The 23,417-nt window shown below is 41.2% G+C and overlaps 1 protein-coding gene across 11 annotated transcripts in view; it reads right to left on the reverse strand.

Moving 5' to 3' along the window:
- Positions 1–230: 230 nt before the first annotated feature.
- The window catches only part of gpatch8 (G patch domain containing 8), a 49,538-nt gene continuing 26,351 nt past the window's right edge, over positions 231–23,417 (reverse strand). For 3 of the 11 annotated variants that reach the window (XM_079821495.1, XM_079821498.1, XM_079821497.1), the window contains 7 exons: positions 15,518–15,590; positions 9,755–9,796; positions 6,992–7,059; positions 6,810–6,896; positions 5,931–6,074; positions 5,673–5,803; positions 231–5,559 (listed from right to left, as the gene is read on the reverse strand). In XM_079821495.1, the coding sequence (XP_079677621.1) occupies positions 1,617–5,559; positions 5,673–5,803; positions 5,931–6,074; positions 6,810–6,896; positions 6,992–7,018 (4,332 nt within the window). In that variant the 5' untranslated portion in view covers positions 7,019–7,059; positions 9,755–9,796; positions 15,518–15,590 and the 3' untranslated portion in view covers positions 231–1,616. Of the gene's footprint in view, positions 5,560–5,672; positions 5,804–5,930; positions 6,075–6,809; positions 6,897–6,991; positions 7,060–9,754; positions 9,797–15,517; positions 17,944–19,327; positions 19,347–22,100; positions 22,544–23,417 lie in introns of those variants that run through there. The other 8 variants (XM_079821489.1, XM_079821492.1, XM_079821493.1 and 5 more) reach the window with 5 other exon arrangements.

The following is a 23,417-nucleotide window of genomic DNA, read 5'->3' on the forward strand; positions in this document are numbered from 1 at the left end:
TCCTGTTTTTTAGTGCAAAGGGCATGCCCTGCTGATGTTAAAACCTAGGCTTTATTTGAAAAGTTATTATAAACTGTAATCTTAAAGCAAATTACGCAGCAAGACTGTAAATGACGATTTGCTTGATAGGAACACATTTATTCTACGAAAAAGGGTTTAGTACTAGGCTGCTTCCTATAAACATGGATTAAAAAATAAATAAATAAATAAATCACACCAGAATTACAAGTCAAAGTTTTTATTTGCTGATGCATCGAGGAGGAATTAAAAAAAGCTAACGTCATTGCTGCCATTTACAGTACGTCACCAAAGGTTTCGCCACATTCTGTTATTCCTCCACTGTCCAAACACACTCGCCACCTCTGTAGTACCAGCCCTGATCATGTTTACATAAATGTTTCCCCCCCATTTTTAATTTCATTTTTTATTAGCATTTTAAATGGGTGTTACAAACCTTTATTTTACAGTTTCACTACGTTAACGTTATTTACATTTAACTAATTGTACAGAAAGAAACATTTTTTTTTCCAAAAAGCAAATAATTTAAAATCAAATAGAAAATAAAATTATTGCAGAATACTACAATCATACAGTTGTTACGAGATGCAAAAACAGCATCTCAATGTACATTTTTTTTTCTTCAGTGCAAGATTTCACAATTTCAATAAGGGATGGAAACCTTCAAATCCCAAAGTGTAACTTGTTATACAGTTTCAACAGCCTGTGACATTATAACAACTTGACATCAACATGTGTGATGTCGATTTTATCCACTACTTTCAGATCATTTATATTGATTTACAACCAATCAGCAAAAATAGCTTAACACTGTTCAGTGCCGAGTATGGCTTTTATTTTAATCATCTCGTTCATGTTTTGTGATACCCTTTGATCAGAGTATAGTACAATGGTTTTTGATAATTGTTATGAGCTGAAAATTACCAAATATTATGATAATCCTACAGCCAACCAATCGTCAGTATATCACAGCCTGTTTTTTGAATAGCAGGCTTAAATGTGCATCTTTGCATATTCATACAATGAGTTTGTTTATTCATAAACTCTGCAACTTTCAGTGCTTAGTACACAGAAAAACAAGTCTCCAAAAGTGACCCTTAAAGACCACCCATTATCAACTGTATACAACCACGCTTAAAGCCCACAACAAAGATCTTGATTATGGCTTCTGCAAGCGAGCTTCTGCATACAAGAAACACATCAGAAAAATAAACTAATTTGACATACCATACAAAATGAAACGATACTCCAGAAGTGGTTTCCTAGTTGTAAGATCCATGTCTTGGCCTATAAAACCAACTTGTACTCCTTGTGGGAATTATATATGTATGATGTTACATACCTCAACCAACCAATCAACCAACCTAGCTCCTGGTTCAGGAGATACAATATCATAACATTACAATCACAAAAGGCAGACAAGATCTTTTTCTGTCCTCCATTTAAATGCACTCCTAAACAGCCCTGTTGAGGTCACCCTTAGGTAGCAGAGGACAGAGGAGGACTATGGGTCGCCAGACTGTGCCACCCACTAGCTAAATCTCTCTTCAGCCTTGCACGCTGCTTGCCAGGCCTTCACTTCGGGAGAAGCCGGATTTTCAGGAGCCATGGTTTGGAGGGTGCTGAAGGTCCTGCCCTGAGAAGATAGGATGCAGAAGTGGGTGTAGCTGTAGGGCAGCTGCTGCCGCAGCAGAGGCTGGCCGAGGGGCGAAGAGTGTTGGGTAGAGGGCATGGGGGAAGTGGTGTAGAGCAAGAGGGGTGTGATGAAGGGCAGAGGCTGGTATAATATGTATAGGTTGGCCTGAAAGGAAGGCAGTGTGGTGGGCTGGAATCAGGCCAGTGTGTCCTAAAGAGTGACCCAATGAATGGCCCAAAGAATGGCCCAGTGGTGACAAGGAGATCGGGGTTAGATGATGTTGAGGTATGTGGTGCACCTGGGCTAGCTGGGCATGGGCAGGGTGGGGATGATGTTGGGTATGGGGATGAAGGCCCATGGCAGCAGCGTGGTGCTGCAGGATGGCGTGCTGCACTGTTGTAATAGAGGTAGCAGAAGCTGCAGAAACTGTGGGTTGCTGGATGTGGATAGGCTGCATTGCAGTTGGTGGTGGCGGCGGTGCAGGCGCAAGGTTAGCCGCTGCTGCCAAGTTAGCTGCCGCTGCAGCAGCTGCAGCTGAGGGGAAGCTCTTCACCTGCTTGGCCAACAGTTGCTGTTGAATGTGCTGTTGAGCTGCTTGCTGTAACTTGCTGTATTTCTCCATTTCCTCTGGGGTAAAGGTGATTGGTTGACTTTCTAAAGGTGCAAGACCATCCTCTTCAGCTTCCATGCCCATGTCCCCATCCTCCATTGTGGGAGGGGGGTAACCAGGGTAGGCGTGCATAGCAGGCCCCATTTCAGGCCCCATTATATGCCCGTCCAACATTGGGTTATTGGGGTCTTGTCTTGGCTCACCTTGGTATTGAGACATCATCATTGCTGGATCCTGCTCATATTGTGGCTGAGACTCATGAAGGGTTGGAGGGTCTAACGGTGGATGTCTGGCCTCTTCGGGCACAGCGGCATTTGATACAGGCTCCTCCAATTGCTGCTTTTGTTGTTGTTGCGGTTGTTGAACTGGCGGCTGAGGTGGAGGTGGTGGTGGGGGAAACTCACGAATGGGTTCTACCAGGATCACTTCGTTACTATCAGAATGTTTTCCCTTTTCAGACTTTTCGCCCTCAGTTGGACGTGTAAGAGAAAGTAACGATGGCTTCCTTCCTGCTTGGAGCTTGCCAAAAAGAGACAACATACTTTTGTTTCCAAGGGCAGGAGGGAGCTTGGGCCCAAAGTATCCCTGTGGAGGATCCTTGATCTTGATGCCTGCCTTAGTGCCAGTACCAGATTCATCCCCTCCTTTTCTGGATTGGATTTTCTCCAAGAGTTGTCGAGCTGTGAATGAATTCCGATGTTCTGCAGCACCTCCACCCTCCTTTGAGGAAGATCCACCACCTCTAGTTCCTTGTGCCGATGAAGAGTTGCTGTTTCGGGCTTGTGCGCGGGAAGACCTAGGAGACTGTGAGCGGTAGATTCGCGATCGATTGAAATCCCGTCGCCGCGTTGAGCTGTCAGATCGCCGGCTGTGACCATGTCGATGTGGAGAGCCCTTGGTGGAGATAGAGGAGCGACTGGCAGAGCTGCGGCTGCGACTGTAGCTGCTGCGTCTGTAGGAACGGGCGCTGCTGCTCCTACTACTACGACTGGAGCTGCGACTACTGCTCCGTTGGTGTCTCCGCCGATGATGTTTCCTGCGGCTGTGTGAGCGTGAACGTGAACGCGAGTCTTCCTCTGAAGATGATGAGGAGTAATGTCGCCTGTGAGATCGCCCACTGTCACGCCTCTCATAGTCTGAGTCTGAGGAGGGTCTTGATCTGTGGCGATGTTTTTCATCACTGTAATCACTGTAACTGTCTGAGTAGCTACGGCTACGGCGACTGTAAGCACTGCTCCCTGCTGAGGAACGTTCGGAGCTACTTGAATAGGATCGACTGTGTGACTTTTCACCTCTGTGGCGTCTATGGTTGTGGTCTCCTCGACGTGATGACCTACTACGTGATCGTCCAGAATCATCACTGCAGTGTCTGCGCTGCTCACGTGGTGGTGTGGAGCGACGGCGAGCTGGTCGAGAACGTTTAGAGGACGATCCACCATCCTCCTCACTGTCGCTGCTTGGAGGTCGACCTCCACTTGAGCTCTTTTGGGCTGAGGCAGAGCAGGAGGCAGCAGGTGTGTTGGTGTCAGATTTAAGACGTTTCGTACCATTATGTTCCTCTTTAGAGCTAGGCTTTTCTGCATTGCTTTCCTCAACTCCAGACAACTGAGACACTTTGTGGGACCGTTTTCTTTTTCCTCCCTCAAGGGACGTGCTTAATGCTGATGACTGAGCAGTGGATGCTCCATCCTTTTCATCCTTGTCTTTCTCCTTTTCCTTACTGCCACCTCCCTCTGCTTCAATTTCATCAGTGCCACGTGGTTTATTTTTGCTTTTCTTTCTTTTATGTTTTTTCTTCTTTTTTGTTTTCTCTCCTGGTGTCTCATTCTCTAACTCCCCCTCTACTGCTGCTTTTTCTTTACGTTTGGAACGCTTGCTTGACTTCTTGTGCTTCTTCTTCTTTTTCTTTTTCTTAGACCCTGCAGCCACATCTTCATTACTTTGTAATTTCTGCTCATTGTTCTCGCTCTCAGCACCCTCTTTTAACAATGGTTGTTCTTTTTGAACAGTACTGGGTCCTGCAACCAGTGTAGCAGTGCAAGTCTCTCCACTAGTGTCAGGAGTGCTGTCTGTGTTTTCAGGCTTAGACCCCTCTTGTCCATCATTGCGAACTGCCTTGGCAGGTTTGCTGTTTTTGCTTGCCCAGTTTCCTTTGTTTCTTGAAAGTTTGAAGTCAAAGTAAAGAGGATTACAACTGTAGGAAAGAGATGGCTGAGCCTTAGTAAATTCCAACAATTCAGAAGGCCATTGCAAGGTAGTGCTTTCATCTTTACTTAGCACTGGAAAGAAAGGCCCAGTTGGTATGCGGGGACCCGTGTCTGGAGACACTGATATCCCTTGCTTGTTATCAGCTGGCTGGTGTGAGCTAACAATTACTGCTGTATCACTTTGCACTGCAGCCGCACTACCTGATTCTTTTGCTGATTCTTCCACTGTTTTCACTTTGGCTGATGTAGGAGAGGGATTTGTATTTTGTGCCTGTGTAGGTTCATTATCAGTGTCTTTTTCAGATGTGCAGCAGCTGACTTGCTCTTCAACGTTACCTGCTGCTGCCTTCTCATCTTTAGCTCCATCCTCATCCTTGCTATCACACTGGTCTGTAGCCTTCATGAAAAGCAGAAACTGGAAATGGGGCTTGACCCGACAATGTGCAGGAGGTACATAATGGTAATACTGTGGCTCCTGTCCCGAGTAACCTTCCTCCTTTTTCATCATCATCTTCAGTTTGTTCAAAGTGGAGGCCAGGCCTCCTCCATCATCTGATTGTGACTGCTCTTCTTCACCCTCACCACCTCCTTCTCCAGCTCCTCCTCCGCTTCCATCTCCTCCACCACTACCACTAGCACTACCACTAGCACTACCACTAGCACTTCCACCTCCAGCTTGGGGGATATCAGTGGTAGATGGCACACAAACATCCTCTGCTCCAGTCTTTTCTCCTCCCTCTTCCTGACCTTCTTCTCCTTCCACTGTCTCTTCACCAGGGTCAGCAAAGAAAGCTGCAGCTGTCTCAAGTTTGACTGGGGCTTTCTTAGCAAAAGAGAAGGAGACACTGACTTTGGGAGCCTGTGAACCTCCAGAGGGTGTTGGAGAAGAACTAGTCTTGTTAAATCCAAAGCTGATGGTAGGGCCTGTTCTAGGGGAGCCTTGACCACTAACACTACAGATTCCCTTATCTTCAATAGCCTCTGTGTTGGTATCCACCGTCATAGGCACACCATCCATGGAGTCTTCCCCCTTTTCTCCATCTACTGCCACTGTGGTGGTTTTAAACATAGGGCCACTACCAGGGACACTGCAAAATAAATTAAAGAATGAGACTCTGTGCTACGACTGGCAAAAAAAAAAAAAAAAAAAAAAAAAAAAAAAAAAAAAAAGATTAGAAGACAGACTCTGAATTTTACTTACTGGTCTTGCTGTTTCCTCTGTTCGGCCAGCTCATGAAGCCGCCGCAGCATCCTCTCCTGTTTTCTGCAATCCTTTTTGGAACGAGAAGACACATTCCGAGCATACTCTCTCTGCTTCAGCTCTTTCAGTCTCTGTAGGATTAGACAGAGAGGAATAAAAACTTACTGAAAGTGTTAAGAGATGCAGCTACACATCTGAAAAAGACATGTTGAATGTGAAGAAAATGATGCCATGTAGGCCAATGTGAATCTTTCCTACCTGCTTGTGAGCATGATCGTAGGAGTTGATGTGATTGTCAAACTCCTGATGTTTCTGGTATTGCTTATCACACAGTTCACAGTAGAAGTTGGCCCTCAGTTCCTCTAGAGCTTTGGCAATAGCTTTTTCCTTCTCCGCATAATCCTACATATACAGAACAACATATAATGAATCTTTAATGGAATTAGGTTGATTAGGTTAGGATGTGGAAAACTGGCTTGCATAGGCAACTTTTGGCATTTTGGAGAAAGCTATATGAACATGTTAATGTCCTGTACATGTAGGATAGTTTGTCAGGAAAGACATCAGGATTGTGTGAAGGAGATTAATAATAAGTATATTAACATGCTTGTAACTACAAACGGCTTTAGAGAGACACATTCCACTTAGGTTGCCCACAGCTATCCTCAATGATGTTTTTGTATGTTTGTTTGTATGTATGCGGTTGAGCTCCAGTGGAACAAGAGAAGCTTTGTTAGTGACTGTGACAAATCGATCTCAAACATTCACAGAATTTTAACTAGATAAGACTTGCATTTAATCTATTAGAAATGAGGACACTGGGAAGAACTAAGTAGGGATGCACCGAAATGAAAATTCTGGTCTGAAACCAAAAATACTGAATGCACTTGGCCGAAGATTAATTAAAAAACATTATTAATTTCTTATTTTAAATGTGTTTTTTTTAAATAATTGTATTATGATTAGACTTTTTAATTGAATTAATACATTTGACTGAATCTGAATAAAAAGAAATATGACTGAAAATTATAGAAAATGTCGGTGCATCCCTAACTGTAAGGAAAGGGAAATTATGTGCATAGGTTTGACAGAAAAAAGAAAAAGGCAAAGAACCTTGTTGCTGTCATAGAATTTCACCTTGTATTTTTGACGCAGTTCCTCTGTGTCTTCTTTTTCCACTTCCAACACCCGGCGCTTCTCTGTGGCATCTTCTGCATAGTCCAGCTGTGGGCACACATGTGCAAACACAGGTTAGAGGAGCATACATTAAAACATAACATTCAGTAAGAAAAGAAAGCACACGCAACAAAACTTCTCACCTCCATTTCCATTCGCCCCATTCCCATGACATCATATTTGAGGATGATGGGCACTGGGTCAGTTCGTCCTATGAGGTTTGGGGGGGAAAGGCAGAGAGAGAGAGACATAGGACAGAGGTTAGACTTTTGTTCAGATATAAGAGACAACTCGGGGCGGGACAGCCTGCTTAGAGCACAGGGTGCTGGGTTAGAGAGACTGCCTTCAAGTGCAAGAGACCAGAAAGCTACAGTGAACCAAACTCTAGCCATTCTCACAGCTTCATGTGCAGCTCTCCTTTAAAAGGACATGCCAGGTGCTGCAATAAGACTAATTAAGGCTAGTTTGAATTGTTTACTATTTGAGTTTGCTGCCAATTTATTTTGTAATGAACTGCATACATAAAAAAAAGCAAGGGACAGAAAACAAGGAGGTAAAAAGTTGGATTGAAGATTTCACCGAATGTGCCGCAGTGTCCCTACAGTGGCCTGCTTTAGGAGGTTTTATTTCTCACTTTCTTTCTTCCTCACTTTTTTCCCTGTTATTGCCCTCCCATCTTTTTAGTCAAGTCTTAATGCAGTATGGATGATTCTGTTCTTAACTTAAGAGAAAGAGTACTTAAGAGAGGGAGGAGATATCAGCATTCACTGCATCTTTTCGCAGTACTGCAGCAACACTGACCACTCTTTACACCCATTTATCTAGGTCTAAACCCTCTCTGAGCTTCTCATCAACTTTCCTACCTGGCTACAGGCCACACCTGGATGCAAATGAGGTGTATGTCCCATATTATATCCTGAAATTGTACTTTCTTACTGATCAAAACCTGTCATAAGTTTTATATACGCAAGCTGTGAAAAGACCTAGATCAGAGGAAAAGTAACATCAGAAAAAATGAACACAAATCAGAATGAAAAAAAAGACAATCAAAACTACATTGAAGATTGACACATAATTGCTTAATCCACTCATAACCAGCCAAACGAAGCAGAGAGAGAGAGAGAGATAAAGAGAGAGAGAAAGGAAGAAGGAGAGACACAGGGAGTGAAAGACGGAGAACAGAGAGAATAAGGACACAAGCACTGAGCTACAGCAGCAGAGTGACGTCAAAGGCCAGAGGTTGCCATGGTGACAGTGCAGGGTTGGGGAAAGGATGTACTTACCTGGGAGTGTGGGGATGGGGTGGGGGTGGCAAACATACAGACACAGAGACAGGAAAGGGTGGGGGGTTTGAAATAAAGGAGAAAAGGCACAAAAACAGAAGTCATACTAATTTGCGGCTGCACAGGCTAGCACCATGGTCACAATCAATCAGACTCCAATCAATCGTTTGGATTTCAGTTTTTTTTCTGTCAGTCTTCCTCTTTTTTGTCAATTTTTTGGGGGGAATTGTTTAAAAGCAGGATCAGTTCATACCCTTGGGCTGATGTAATGACAAAAGGCAAGAAAGAAATTGTATCAGGAGTAACAATGCAATAAAAGGGCTAGGAATTTAACAAAAAAGGTTGTATTAGTGATTTTTAAAAACTTTTTATCCAGTACCCATGAACATTAGAATTGTGTGATGCCTAAATACCCTTAAGCATTGAAACACTGATTTGAAACTAAAACCTTTTGTTTGTTTTTTTTGACAAAAGACAAAACGGTATACATTTTCAATAGTGGCCATACCATGACTTTTTTCGGTTCATTAGCATTTTATTTAATCAAATTTTAGTATCAGTTTAATGATAAATAACCGTTGCCTATTACTTGTTTAACAACCACATAGAAGTGCTGAGAAGCTTTCAAAACTGAGTAAAACAAGCAAGTATAGTTGACTTTACCCTGCTGAACTAACAAAAGAAGAACGTCTTCCAAATTTCACTACATTCAAACGAATTAAGGCATCAGTACTGTGAATACATTTTGAGAAAGCGGTGTTTGAGTCATGAAAGACCTAGTCCTTGAGCAGAAAGATACGCATTACAATTAGCAAACGTAAGACTGTCTAATTTGTGGCAGAGAGAGACTGAAGCTTCAGCCCAGTGGTATAATTGTTCCTGTAAGAAAGTGATAAAGGAGCATGTGCGGAACGATAAGGGCCTGAAGGGATTCCAGCCCCCACCAGAGCGTCCAGGAAAGTGCACTGAGGGATTCATACTACCACCAGGGTGCACAAGAGAGTTTATTAACAAAGCAGATAAACTGTATATAATAAATGAGCCTCATTTGAATTATTCTTAACTTAATATAATTACTAAACAATATTTAGGTATCTGGTTATAGTGTCTTCTAACATTCTACCATATCTAATTGGAAACATGGAATGTCTTGTATTTTCTGTCTTGTAATTTTCCCTAAAAGGTAGGGGGGAATCCCAAAATCAGGCCCCCAAATCAACGATCTCAATCCTTTCCCTTCCCAAACAATCTGTCTTTGGGAACAATGTGAGGTCAAGACTAGCATTATGCATTCCAGTGAAAGAAAATAACGAGACTGGACAAAAAGGGTGCAATGCAAAATAAAAGGGGAAGTGAATCTAAATATCCCCCAAAAAACTGAAAACAAACAGAATGAGAGTGTTCTAGAAGAGTGCATATTGAACACTAAGAGACGGGCAGCAGAATGAAGACTAATACAAAGAGAGGTAGAGACAGTTTAAGCCTATTAAACACTGGTGCTCTGATGATGAGAGTCATATCAAAACAAGAAATGGGGGAAGTAAAATCAAACAAAAAAAATAAAAATAAAATGAAAGAATAAATAAAATAACCAATTCAATCAGGGGTAAAAATAACATTTACCACTAAGTTTACCATCAGCACAACATGGCCAGGATCATAATGCTGCAAAAAAGAAACACCAATTGGTTAAGCAGGAAGATTGAGGCACAAAGAGAGCGTTCAGGGGTAAGGGGTAAAGGGTTAGGGGTGGGTTTGGGGGCAGGGGCTTTGGTGTACCCCCTACCAATGGGCCTGGGTGATTACAGAGATACCCTCTCACCATCCCTGACTCTCCTCCTCTTTACTGCTCATTTCTGGTACTATAATTTCAGGCTTTTGGGTTCCTCCCCGACAAAGCAAAGAGGAGTTTCCCCTCTCTTTGATGATTGTCTTTCAACAGAAATGTATCAAACCATCACTCAATCCAAAAAGGAGCACTCTCCTCCCCGTTTCCCCCCTTTCTCCAATCCCCATGCGGGTCCAAGTCTCCACGTGAATGTGTTTCTCAGACAGAGAGGCCGTTGTATACATACTTCATCACACAGCTGTACGAGCTATGAGAAGCATATGCTGTGAGTGAGCTTTTAGCAGCGCATCGTTCTTACCGGCCAGCAGGACTCTGGCTTCTTTAGAGGACTAGATCTATTTCACAGTCATTTTCATCTCGCCATTTATCCAGAATCAATTCCAATCTGTTTTGTGGTCTCTTGCGTTGCTTAAAACTCAGCTTCACAAGACTGGGTCTCTACAGCCAGCATGCTCTGCAGGAGGGGGAAGGAGATGGGTCAGGTCAGGTGAGGCTTTCACAAGTACATTTATAAGAGGAGAAGTGGGATGCAGGTGGGATGGTGTGAAGACTTCTCCCTGCAAGCTAAAACACCTGAGCCCCCACCCCTTGTTTTGGTGACACATACACACACACACACACACTCTCAACACATACAATTTCCACTCCCACATGTACCACATGTGTACATTCACTTCACAAAAGTGGACGCAGGCAGATAGACCGATCGAAGGCGGAAGGAGGGGGAGAATGGGCGGGAGATTGAGGCTCATTCTGGCAAGCCATTCAGGGGAATCATGGGAAAGAGGCAGAATCATGTTCACAGCCAATCAGAGGGCCCCATCTCATGTTCTCAGCCAATCAAAACACCCCCATCGCAGCCAAACATACATTAAACTAATATATACAAGTACTATTCTAACATGGGTGAATTCTGAACAATCAAGAGGGAAAAAAAAAATGGGCAATTCCTACAAAATATTTACTGATTCCATTTTGGTATGAGTTTCAAATCGTAGCGCTGGTATTTTGAGCAGAGAGCGTTTAGTGATTGTAAGCGTATAGAGAAGAACTAAGAAAGGCCGTTAGGCTACACTGTAAAAGGGGGAGAGTTATTTTGTATTATTTACAAGAAAAAAACATCCACACGCACACGCACACTTACTCAAACATACACACAAACATACAGTGGGGGAGGTCCTACAAACCTTACCTAAAAAACAAGAGTAAAAAAAAAGAAGAAGAGTAAAAAAACAGAGTCAATACAATGGAAACTCAAAGCATTTGGGGAGACATTTCAGTAAATTCACACTCAGTACCAAGGCTCTTTCTAAAAGATAGAGAGAAAAGGAAAAGGATAAGGTTCAAACACCATGTCATGAGCACCAGAATGGGTGAACAGGCGTGTGTGTTTGTTTGTGAGTTTGTGTATGTATGCAGCCGAGTCCTTTGCACAAAGAGTGAGAGTGTTTTCAAATAATTCCCAACGGGACCACTTGACTGGGTCAAAAATACACATAAGCAGGTCACATATGCAGGTCTGCAGTTTTTCTGCAGATTCCACAAAAACAATTGGGCATGCAATATGGTGTACAAGCTCTCACTCTAATCCTCCCGTCATTTCTCTCCTGCAAGATGGAACTAATCTACTTCCTCAAGCTCGCTGGAAGCTCCAGGACTTTATCTGATCTGGAAAATCTCTTTCACTGCAAACAAACTTCAGACACTCAGTCTGCGCCATGTATTAAAAACAAACAGCGTGATGACAGGAAGACGACAACCAAGAAAGGACAAAACTCTGATCTTTTGAGTGTCTTGCCAAAGCTACAAAACAGATGGGCGGTGCCGGGGAGCACTGGAAACATTCCTAATCTGTCACACACTTGACTTGGCTGGGATGACAACCTCTGGCTACGGCTACTTCCTTTGGGTTCTCCGCACTGCGAGTTCTAAGAAAGCAGCCAATGGAGTGTGAGTTGCTACTGCAAAGGCCAAAAAGAGAGCTGCTTTTCTGGTTTCTGCTGTCAGCGTTAGGGAAACACTATCTCTCTGTGAAGCAGTGCTGTAATCTAAAATTAAGCAATATGGTGAACATCACAATGATTTAATTGCGATTTGATTGGCCTATCAAGCTTCTTAATCGGCAAATAACATTTCTACTGCAACTTATGATTATGAAAACATTAAAATTGCCTCCGATTTAAATCCCAGCAAAAATAGCTATGCTAAAAAGGCTGCTTCCTCCGAATGCACCATTTTAAGCCATTTCAGAGTAGATAAATGTTGAACAATATTCTAACAGTATGTATACTTTTCATTCAAGTTTGGTCAGATTTTTAAAAGTTTTCAAAAGAAGTCTCTAATGCTTAACAAGGCTGCATTTATTTGATAAACACAGTAAAAACTGTAATATTGTTAAATATTATTACAATTTATTTTATAACATTATAAATGTTGTTACTGTCACTTCCAATCAAATGCATCCTTGCAACATAAAAGTATTAATTTCTTTCCAAAAAATGATCCGCCATTTTGTTGGCTATGGTTGAAATGGGTTGCTCACGTTCATGGGAAGCGGTCACTGGGGGAGCAATATTACGCCTCTCTCTTATGCACACCAAGAACTGGATTAAGATCTTGGGTTTTTACACAACGCTGACTTCAGCACTTGAATAGCAGAGCTTAACAGCTGCAGACCAGTGATCTAGAGTGAATGTGTGCGCATGTGCAAATGTTCACAATAAAAGCAGTCTCTAGGGAGAGACTCACATACCCGCCTGATGGGCCAAATGACCTTGCAAAAGTTAGCTGACAACAAACCTTCACGGTTTACTTTCAATAGAGGCCTAGAGATAGAGCCATTCATATTCCTATCATTGATTTCTGTGAGCAATTTCTCTTGGGATCAAAACCTTTCTGCTAAAACGATTTGTAAAGGTCATTTTAACAAGGCAGCATGTCATAAAGGTGTCAGCTGAGCTAGTCTCCTTTTACCTTGTTGAGTACTAGGGAGTACATCTCATACTGATTTACATGTGGGCAGATCAATTTACATGTTTCTGTGCACACAAACAAAACCTCACGCACTCAGACGTTGCAATGAGGAATAAAGGGAAAGAACGAAAGAAAGAAATCTAGACCTAGGGGGAAAAAAAACCTGTTCTTTTTAAAGTGTGCTCAGAAATCTTAACATTCTTTCAGGTTATAACACACTACATTTTATTCTGCTCTTACTGATGCACTAAGAGGATGACACATACCAGCATTTCTCATTGTGTGCTTTATTTTCCTACTGGGATAAGATGCATGTTAGCGTGCGTCTCAGAAACTGCTGATCAATTTTTACATAGACCTCAGTCTGCCAACGATTGCATCAGAATGAAGTAATGACCGAAAACAAAGCTTCTATAAAGCTAACTTTACTCTCTGTCTTGGGGGAAGATTTTAACATCTACTCTTTCCATCCATGAAAAGGAAACTCCCTTCTAAGTAATTGCGTTTCCTTACTCTGAGTGCTCCACAAGCGCCAAAAATGCAACAAGTACAATTTGCTTAAGAAAAGTCAACAAGAAATCTAACCCTTTGTACATCTCAACTCTGTTCTTAGCGCAACAAGAGACAAAGTGATCTTCAGCAGGGAAGAATGGCTCATATGCATGTTCACACACATGCAAACAAAAAAATGTAACTGAACTCGGACAACAAGATTGCATCAATACAGCACCTCTGCAGGCCATAAGTCAAGAGCAGAGGAGAAGGTAAAGGGGGAACTGGGAGACGACTTGAAGAAATGAAAGTTGTTCTTGCTTAGCAAATGCACTATAAAAGAACACAGTGAATGCTTTTATCTGGTGTGACCCAGAGGATATCATAACCGTTTGTGTTCAAATGGGTGCTAGGGTGTGTCTGACTGATCATATCAGGGATGTGCATGAGTAATTGAGCCGTCAAGTACTCCTACACCGAATACTTTGATAGAACAAGTAATTTATTCAACAGATTCATTCAAATGGCTGAATCATTAAGAAACGAAGGAAATGTGGCCTTTATGAATGGATCATTGAACCATTGATTCTTTCAAAAACACTGGTTGTTGCGACTGTTGGTCGTTTGTTTGGAACTGTTTTCGTTGTTTAAATAGAGCAAAAACAATATTGTGGCAAAAATGTAACTAATAATATAATTTTTTTAACTGTATAAATATCAATACCACATGGATGAATCCTTATTAAAGCTAGAAAAGTTATTCAGTCAAGAGCAATGATTGCTTTTCTCTTTCTCTTTTGTTCTTTGATTAACATTAATGACTTGGGCTGGGACGATACACCTACCTCTCAAGTCAATGCTATCACAATACTTGTGATTACGATATGCATGATTTTTAAGAATTGAGGGCCATCGGGTAAGTCCTTATTATCAAGCCCTGCCCTCTGCAGAAATAAAAGAGGTAACTTTCCTAAGCCTGGTCTATATGCAAGGACTAAAATAAGAATTAATATCGATTCCGGAATAATAAAAATCGTAAAACAACAAAAAAAACACGATAGGTAAATACATGTTTGACCCAGCACCTATTAATGACACAGCAGGTTTATTAGGCTGCTGTCATTAAGACCTGACATGATGCGGATCTGACAACTGTTTATTACTAGGATTCTTAGTTTCTTACTAGGATATTCGACAAACCGGGAATTTTGTGGTTCTGTCCGTTCAAGCGTGAAAGACCGCTCAATGCGGCGCTGTTCTGAAGCGGCATTCTGTGCGTGCGTTTTGGTTGTTTGTTCACAGAGTGCCAATTCACTGGGTTTTTTGCGTATTATAACGCTTGAATGAATGATAGTATGGTGATTATATACGGCAGCACAATCAAAGGACGAAGGGAAAAAACAGATTCCGTGGTAATTGAGTTAAATATTTTGAACGTGTTAAACTGAAAAAATTTAATTGCAAAAATTAAGTTAATTTTGACAACCCAAACAGAAATAGAAGACAAAAAACTAAAACTATGCCCATTTTTTCAAATTTCAGAGGCATTTTACTATGCTATATCACACATTGAAAATGTGCATTCTCAACGAGTTTTTTTTGCAAAGTGAGTGAATGTCTTCTCCCACATAGCAACAATTACAATATATCATACTATAGAACCATAAAATATTTTTTTATAACAACTACAAAATTGCTTAAATACCCATCTCTTGTCCATATAGACTATAATGCTCCATAGAAAAGCTAGTGCACTCAATGCTTATCTGATGTCACCTCATGCCATTCTACCAACTCCTTCCTGTCTATCCATTTCACCATGTCTTCCCCCGTTCACTATCAACACTACAGTCCAAACAAATTCATTCCTCACAGACACATCCACTAATGTCAGTACAAATGAGGAATACAAATGGGTGTGCTGGAACAGAATAGAAAGAGAGATCAGAAAGGAAAGAAAGAAAACATTTTTACAACTGATCAAACCATAGGGCATTGATGCTGTTGGGTGGAAATCAAGAGAGAGAAAGAGTTGGAGAGATTGAGCTCGAAAGAGAAAGATGCTTGCTTACCCTGCATGGTTTTGCCCAGGCCTTGACCCAACTTCCAGCCATGTTTCTGAAGGAGCCGGTGCCCAATGTTATCCTGATGTGAGGAAGAAAGGAAAGAAAGACCACAATATTCCAATAATAAGAAGCGCTTTCCTCACACACGCACACACACTGAGTCACAAGTACACATGGTAGCCAGACAACTGTCAAAACATCTTCACTCACTGTCATTAACATTAGCAACATCTGCTACACCTTTAAACTCCTTGTCAGATGGGGAGCGGAAGGGAGAGAGAGGGAGGAAGAGTAGAGGGAGATAGATAGATAGATAGAAAGAACAAGAGGAGGAAAAGTCATTGGGCTCTGTAATAAGGCACATATCTGAAGCCCTTACAGTCTAGTGTTTGATGTGGAGGAGTAATTGAACCCAACTTCATACTAACGTCTATAGTCTAAAATCTAATCTATAGCTTAAAAGGGGCATTCCTCAAATGAACAACTAGTGGAGGTAACGGCTAAAAGGGATGTAAGTTTACGCTACCAACCTCTGAGTTTACTACCTCACTTTCAGTCTCAAAGGAAGGAGGGAGGAACCTACGGTTATATACGTATCATGACACAACAAATACATATATAAACCGTCTCAGGGAGAAAGATTAATGCACAAACAACTAAGGGGGAAGGAACGGCACAGACATAGAGTTTGCATACACATAAAAAACCAAAAACTTTCACAAGCTTTTAGTGAGTTCATCATCATGACAACAGAGCCACCACGAAAAAAAACATACAGTATGTAGCTGTAACGAGAGCGAAAGGAGGAGATCGAGGAGTGAGAAGACAGTCAAAGAGGTAGATTGATAGATTTATGGAGAGACATAAACGAAAAGTGGAGAGGGAGGGAGGGAGGCCTCGGTTACCATTGAGAGGCCCGATCTGCATGTGTGTGAGTGTGTTCGCATTTTACAGACTGATCTGATGCTTCATTAAAAAAAAAAAAAGAAAAAAAAAAGAAAGAAAAAAGACAATCTGGACACTGAAAACAATACATGAAATGCAAGAATATAAATTCAAGCTTAAAGTCACAACAAAAATATAAACAGCTTTAATCTGATCCAAGCATAAAGAAAAAAATAATATATGGATAATATATTAAAAATGTCAACACTGAATGAAAATGTTCTTATCTACACACACACACCACAAATAAAGGCCAATGTGAAAGCAAATGTTTTTATCTACACACACACACACCACAAATAAAGGCCAATGTGAACAAAAATTCAATAAAGAGGTGAAAACCAAAACCATTAACCAGCATGCAGCTTTTTGTTAAACCACTTTAACAAAAAGAGACGGCGGTGTTAGTCGTGTCTGTATAGTAGTAAGCATATACAGGGAGGGAGAGGGCAGCAGAGAGCTCAGGATGTTGTTAGAAATGAGGGCGAGCATATTACAGTGGTGATGCACAAGGTCATCTAAACAGATGTCACAACCTACAGAGGGTGAGCATAAGATGGAGCAGCCATGAGTGGTGTGAGAGGAGCAAGTACAAGGTTAGAGTATTATTGGTAGGGAGGGAGTGGTTACCCCCACAAGACACACCCACTTTCCATTAGCACTGCCGATTGTTTGCCACGCCCACGCGATGGTTTGGCCAATTTGGATACGGAGCGCTGAACGGACAAGCCCTAAATATCCATTTTATAAATATAAAGCCATCAGTCTTACAGTCTGTTATTAGAGATCCGTGAGGCTTGTTTTTAAAAGTGCTTCAAATATCTACTCCATTTCTTTTGCTTGCTTCGGGTGTTAAGATTGCTACTGGGATTTGATCATATTTTTCCATTTATTTAATGGGGTTATTGCAACGGGCCTCCTGAGATGTCCCTAACTCATTTAAAAGTTGTGTTAAGATATACACTACTGTTCAAAAGATTGGGGTTGGTAGAATTTTTTGAAAGTCTCTTATAATCACCAAGGCTGCATTTACTTGATCAAAAATATAGTTAAAAAAGTAATATTGTGAAATATCATTATCATTTATTCTTCTATTAGGGCTGGGGGCGGTTTGACAATATATATTGTTACCACGGTATAAAATGTCTATCGTTAGAGATTGCTATATCATGTATATCGCAGTATGTAAATATACGCACTATTGACACTTCAGAGTGATGAAATGCATTAATGAGAATATAGAGAGCGGGATGTGCTTAATCGGTGCGGTGCTCGTGCTGACTGGCTCGCTGCCTCTCTCAGAAGGCGTTTGCTGACACACAGTGTAAGCTCGTGCACAGAAAGCCGCGTCGTCTCTCAGCGTGCGATTGCGAATTCAGTTCTCTTTCACGTCTTATTGCACTTGAATGGTCGAATACACAGGCAATTAAGACAAAATGCCCATCGTGTGGAGTATTCATGTAAACAGTAGGTCATGCCTCAAGTGAAAGTAAACACTTGGGTGCAAACCAGATGTAATAAAATAAGAATTTGGTCATATCGCCCACCCCTATTTCTAATTATCATCAATGTTGAAAGCATTTGTATTGCGTCTTGTGGATTCTCTGATGATTATAAAGTTCAAAAGACCAGCATTTATTAGATTTTTTTTTTTTGTTGCAACAATGCAAAAGTCTTCAAATCTTGCTGAATGATAAAAACAAACCTTATTGACCCCAAACTTTTAAATGGCAATGTATATCTCAAAACTAGGGCTTTCAGGCTTCAACTGTACACATTTACAAACCAAATATTATTGCCTCATTGTTATTATATATGTATTTTAAGTCATTTTTAAGACTTAGGTCTATATGATTACCAAAATAATTGTTTGTGACCTACTTAAAACTATAGTAATATTGTTTTTCAAAAGTCAAAAAGCAGCAAGAATTCAAAATCAGTTCTGCTTATTGGTTAACAAACCCATACAAAAACAAGCGATATATCGGCCTTAAATGAATATTGGTCGAGCTCTCCTTTTATATCTTCATACCTGCAATGTATGCGTGTGTGGGGCAATAGAATAAGTTTTCTCCAGATGGTTTGTGCATGGGGAGCTGCACTAATGCTCATCTTGTACAAAATCCCCTTTGGGCCTCTGGTTATTCAAACAGTTATGTGCATGTTCTTCCGGTCAAATTACGAGGATGAAAAAAGGAACAAGACCGTGGGATAACGATCATTTCCTTTTTCTGTATTTATAGTCAGCAGAGGAGGCCACAGAACGCACATTAAAACCAGCATTTGGCAAATTGCAGCTCACATGTACCGCCATCATAAGCTTATTGCGTACAGATGTGAAGAAAGACCGCAGGATCAAAACAGCGTAAGTCCCAGGATCTTTCATTTATCAGCAGTGCAGATGCGCCTGCAGTAAGCCCAGCCCAAAAGGCCTGCAATGCAGTGGCTCTGCAGCATCCTCTGCTAACAACACGCGGCATTTCATCATTCTGAAGACTGGAGGAGCATCTAAACAGGGTGCGCATTGAGCTGACCTCACATTACCTCTTCTTGCTGAGTGGAGCACTTTACATAGCAAATGTGAATTCCTCTTTCCCAAACAGGAGACCATTAGATCAAGAGAACAGAACTTGGGGAAGAAAGCTGTCGTTGTCTAGTTTAATTCTTCATATGAGCCAATCAGAATCAGTCGAATGTGGCTCAGGGCCAATCACAGGCCCTGTGGATGGCGTGTCAGGCAGACGTGGGAGGCGGGTGGGTTTTGTGAGGACAAACGGATGAATGCACTAAAATAAAACAGACAGATGAAGAGCAACAACGCCGAAGAATCCAACAGCAGTGCAAGTGGAGTGAAAACATGTCCATACGAACCTGGCTTTTAAACCCTGGGCTGTCAAAAGAACAGTCAAACGTCACACAAACTGAAAAAAACTGGCCAATCTCTACAGCTTTCTACTGGTCACACTGTCTCTTTGATCCACTACATTACCACAGTGAATTCACACATCTACACATCCACTAACTGGCAGTTAATTCATATAAAAATGATTCAAATAAAACAACAAAATGTTATATTGTCCAAACATATACACTCCCACAAGAAAAGAGTGATAAGAAAGTGATGTAATCAACATAGTAATAGCAGGGAGTGAGAGAGGGAGAGGAAGATGGGATTAAATTAAAGCCAAACAGAGACGTGCAGGGCAGCGAGTGGTTTTCTATTGTGTTTAGGGCTTTAATAGCTGTTTGTGACCGCTTCATTAAGACTGACTTAAATTGAGAAAGAGATCACGCTAAATTGGACGTTTTATATTGTGCAATACTGAAGCGTGGAAAATTCACAGTACCGTCATTACAAAAACATGACACCTTGTAAATAAACATGAAACATGCAAAACATCTCAAATGTAAATACGAAAATAGAAAGGACTATTATGTTGATACACTGGGAATAAAAAAAAAAAACATCTTAAAAGTGACTAGGAATTGATGGTCTCAGAGACCAATGTAAATGTAAAATCAAAAGAACTATAAAGGGCCGTGACACACCAAGCCAACAGTCAGCCATCGGCGCGCGTCTGTCGGGCTAACCCGATTCAGCACGTTACAATTTCATAACATGAGCAGTATGGAATGGAGAAAGTGAGGAGATTGATATTAAAAATGGGAAGCAAGTGCTGCTTTGTTTACGGTTTGTATATCTGCAGCGAATTCCGGTGTCCCTTTTTGAATGATGAATATAGACTGATATAGATATAGAATACTTGCTGAATGTGCTGATATAGACAGTTATTTCCTTACACACAGGTGAAGACGCAAGTGTTAATTGCCAGTCACCTGTAGACCTTTTGCTGCTACTTGTTCTTTGACGTCGGCTTGGTGTGTGTCACGGCCTTAAAGGGATATTTCACCCAAAAATGAAAATTCTGTCATCATTTACTCACCCTCACGTTCTTCCAAACCTGTATGAGTTTCTTTGTTCTGCTGAACACAAAAGATGATATTTGGAAGATTTTTTGTAACCAAGCAGAAGTATTTTTTCCCCTACTATGGTAGTCAATGGTTGCTCTATCTGCCTGGTTACAAACATTCTTCCAAATATCTTCTTTTGTGTTGAGTAAATGACAGAACTTTCCTTTTTGGGTTAACTATCCCTTTAAGAGCCAGAGATTGGTGGCCGATAATGAAACCATTTATGAGGTGACAGTGTTCCTGCTGACCTTCATGCTCTGTTGCTGGACACCAAAATGTCAGAGGCTTTAAACAGAGAGATTACCAACAAAAGCTAGAGAGATCAGAGCAGGAAAGTGTTATCAAGGTGACAGCTGGTGTTGCGTCATTGTGCTTCTAGACGGAGAGAGAGAAATCTAACACATTCTCTTCCTTACTGCTCAGGTCCAAATGGGAGGACAGCAGAGAGGCTTTTCAATGTCACAGTGGCACAGTTTTCATATGCTCAGTGGCCACAGTTGCATTTAGCCACACTTTTGTCTGAATGTCAACGCATTAGAGAGGCATTTTATAATTACTTTTAATGAACAACTCATCTGCAGTATATCTCTGTATGCATTAAATTCCAACAAACCTTTGCTTAAGTTTCTTAATTCATACTACTTTGCCCTTTAATGCAATGACATCAAGTATGGCTTAAGTGTCCAAACACTTTTTGGTGCCACGAGTTCCTGGAAAGTCCTGGTCTTCAGTGTTAACCTCTAAACTTTACAATAAAAAAAAAAGACTGATGATGGAAACATGGAAGCTTGTTTCCGCCACAGAATAAAAATAGCAACTTTGGATGCTTTTTCTATATTTATTTAAGTGTACAGGGCAAAGCTTGGGTCTCACACAGATCACAAAACTGATGAGAGCGGTGCCGCAGGAACACAGCCATTGGACCTCGAACCTTGCTATATCAAACAGCTCATTTAACCATCTCTGTAAGTTACCAGAACCCCAAAAGAAAATACACTCAAGACACTGAATGAATGTATGATGTGACAGACAATTTGTTTTCCAGTGTGGTTTTGTTCACACGGCACAACTTTACGGAGTCCGCTCAAGATGTGGTTGTCCTAAATATTTAAGGTAGTGATGCTGGTCATAAAAACTTTTGGGACTCTCGTTAACCAAATTGTGTGAAAATAACCCTATTTATCAGTGCTAAACAGGACTGGCTATCATATTTCCTGATGTATCAATGCATTCACGATGAGATTCCTACAGTATTCAAAGTGAATCCTCTAGGAAGTCAGCTACACAACATGAGTAGCGATAACAATCAAATCTGTTATGTGTGTGATTTACGTGATGTTTGTCAATTGACTTGGTCACTGCCCAGTGCACATCTCCTTGGGTTGGGGGGGGGGGGGGGGTGAGAATGATGGTAAATTGTAAGATGAAGGGGAGTGTGTGTGAAAGAGAAAACTAATGCTACTGATTTAACATGCAAACAGACAAACAAAGGTGTTAAGAGAGCAAGAAAGAGGGAATAAGTAGATAAAAGCATATGGGAAAATAAGAGAAGATCCCGATTACCACAAACCTCTAGCTGCCTACAGATCACACACAATGATTGGCAGAGGAGAGGCATGAGAAACAAGAGCTTGACAAACACAGCGCTCGAACACAAGACGCACACACATACATGCAGCGATGGCTGTCACCGTCCATCCGGACCAGCTGCTAGGAGTTCTACGATATAAATATACCACTGGTGTTTGGTGGAAAATAGCCCTGACACACTAGAACAGGAAAACAGGGGGCAAATAAACCAAAGCTCATATAATGCTGTGTGTATGCATGATTTGAGAAAACATTATGTACTGTTCTGAGTGTAAAAAATTAATTGACAGTGATAGCCATCACTTCCTGTGGTGTGTAACGTCACTGCTCGTCACGAACACTGCGTGTGGCAGTTCTGCTCTCCACACCCCTCCATAGACAATAGCGCAGGAGCAGGAATTATTTGGTTCAGGCAGGCAGCCAGGCCACCTCTCCTGCTCTCTCTCGTGTCCTTCTGACCCGCACTCTGGGACGATGGCTGCTCCAAACAATACTGAATAGATTTGACCACGAGACCTGAGAAATCTTGATGAAAAAAATAAAGATCTGCCCCATTCATAACTAGACACATGAAAACATGCTTCTACAGCTTGTGAAAAATGATTGGACATGAATACATGATTCAAAGTCATACTTACAATGACAAAAGCTATTAATATGGTAGAGAATCTGTTTTAAAATGCACTTTTAACAACACGTTCACCATGTCCAGTATCACACTCAACAATAAGGATTTTTTTATTGTTGCTTTATTGTCTGCTTGTCCCACAGCACATATCATGCAAATATTTCCAATTAACCGCATAACAAAAACAAACAGCTTTAATTTAAATAAAAAAATATATATTATTATTAGCAATGTAGTGTAAGTGCATTCAAGAAATATTTGAAAATGTCTTTACCATAGAACAAAATTAAAATAAATTTAAATATATATCATTTAATGAATTTAAAATGTACAATAACGGCTGGAACAACTGGGATACTCTCACACTGGCCCCAACCAAGCCACTGGGCCATCCTTATTGTTGAGCCCTGACACTAATGTAAACACATGGAAAGGTGGTCCTTTCAATACAAACTGGTGGTTTTTATCAAACCGATGTATATAAAATATAATAGAAGGATACACTTGAGAATATAGGGAATTTACCCTAAGATAAATTTGCCTTAGTGTAACTGGAGCAGAGAGGACAACATGGAGAGGAGGAGAGGTATCCGGCATGCAAGCCTCTGAAATACAGAGCGAACCAGAGGAACAAGACAGAGAAAGACAGAGACGAGAGCTGCCTGCGATATTATCTACATGCCTAGTCAGCGAAAAATGCAGTCCCAGTTGCACAAGCACCATGCCAGCACATAATGACAGAGGGTACTGTACACCGAATCACTGTGTTGG

This window comes from Gobio gobio, assembly GCF_949357685.1.
Source record: "Gobio gobio genome assembly, chromosome: 1".
Classification (NCBI taxonomy): Eukaryota; Metazoa; Chordata; class Actinopteri; order Cypriniformes; family Gobionidae; genus Gobio; species Gobio gobio.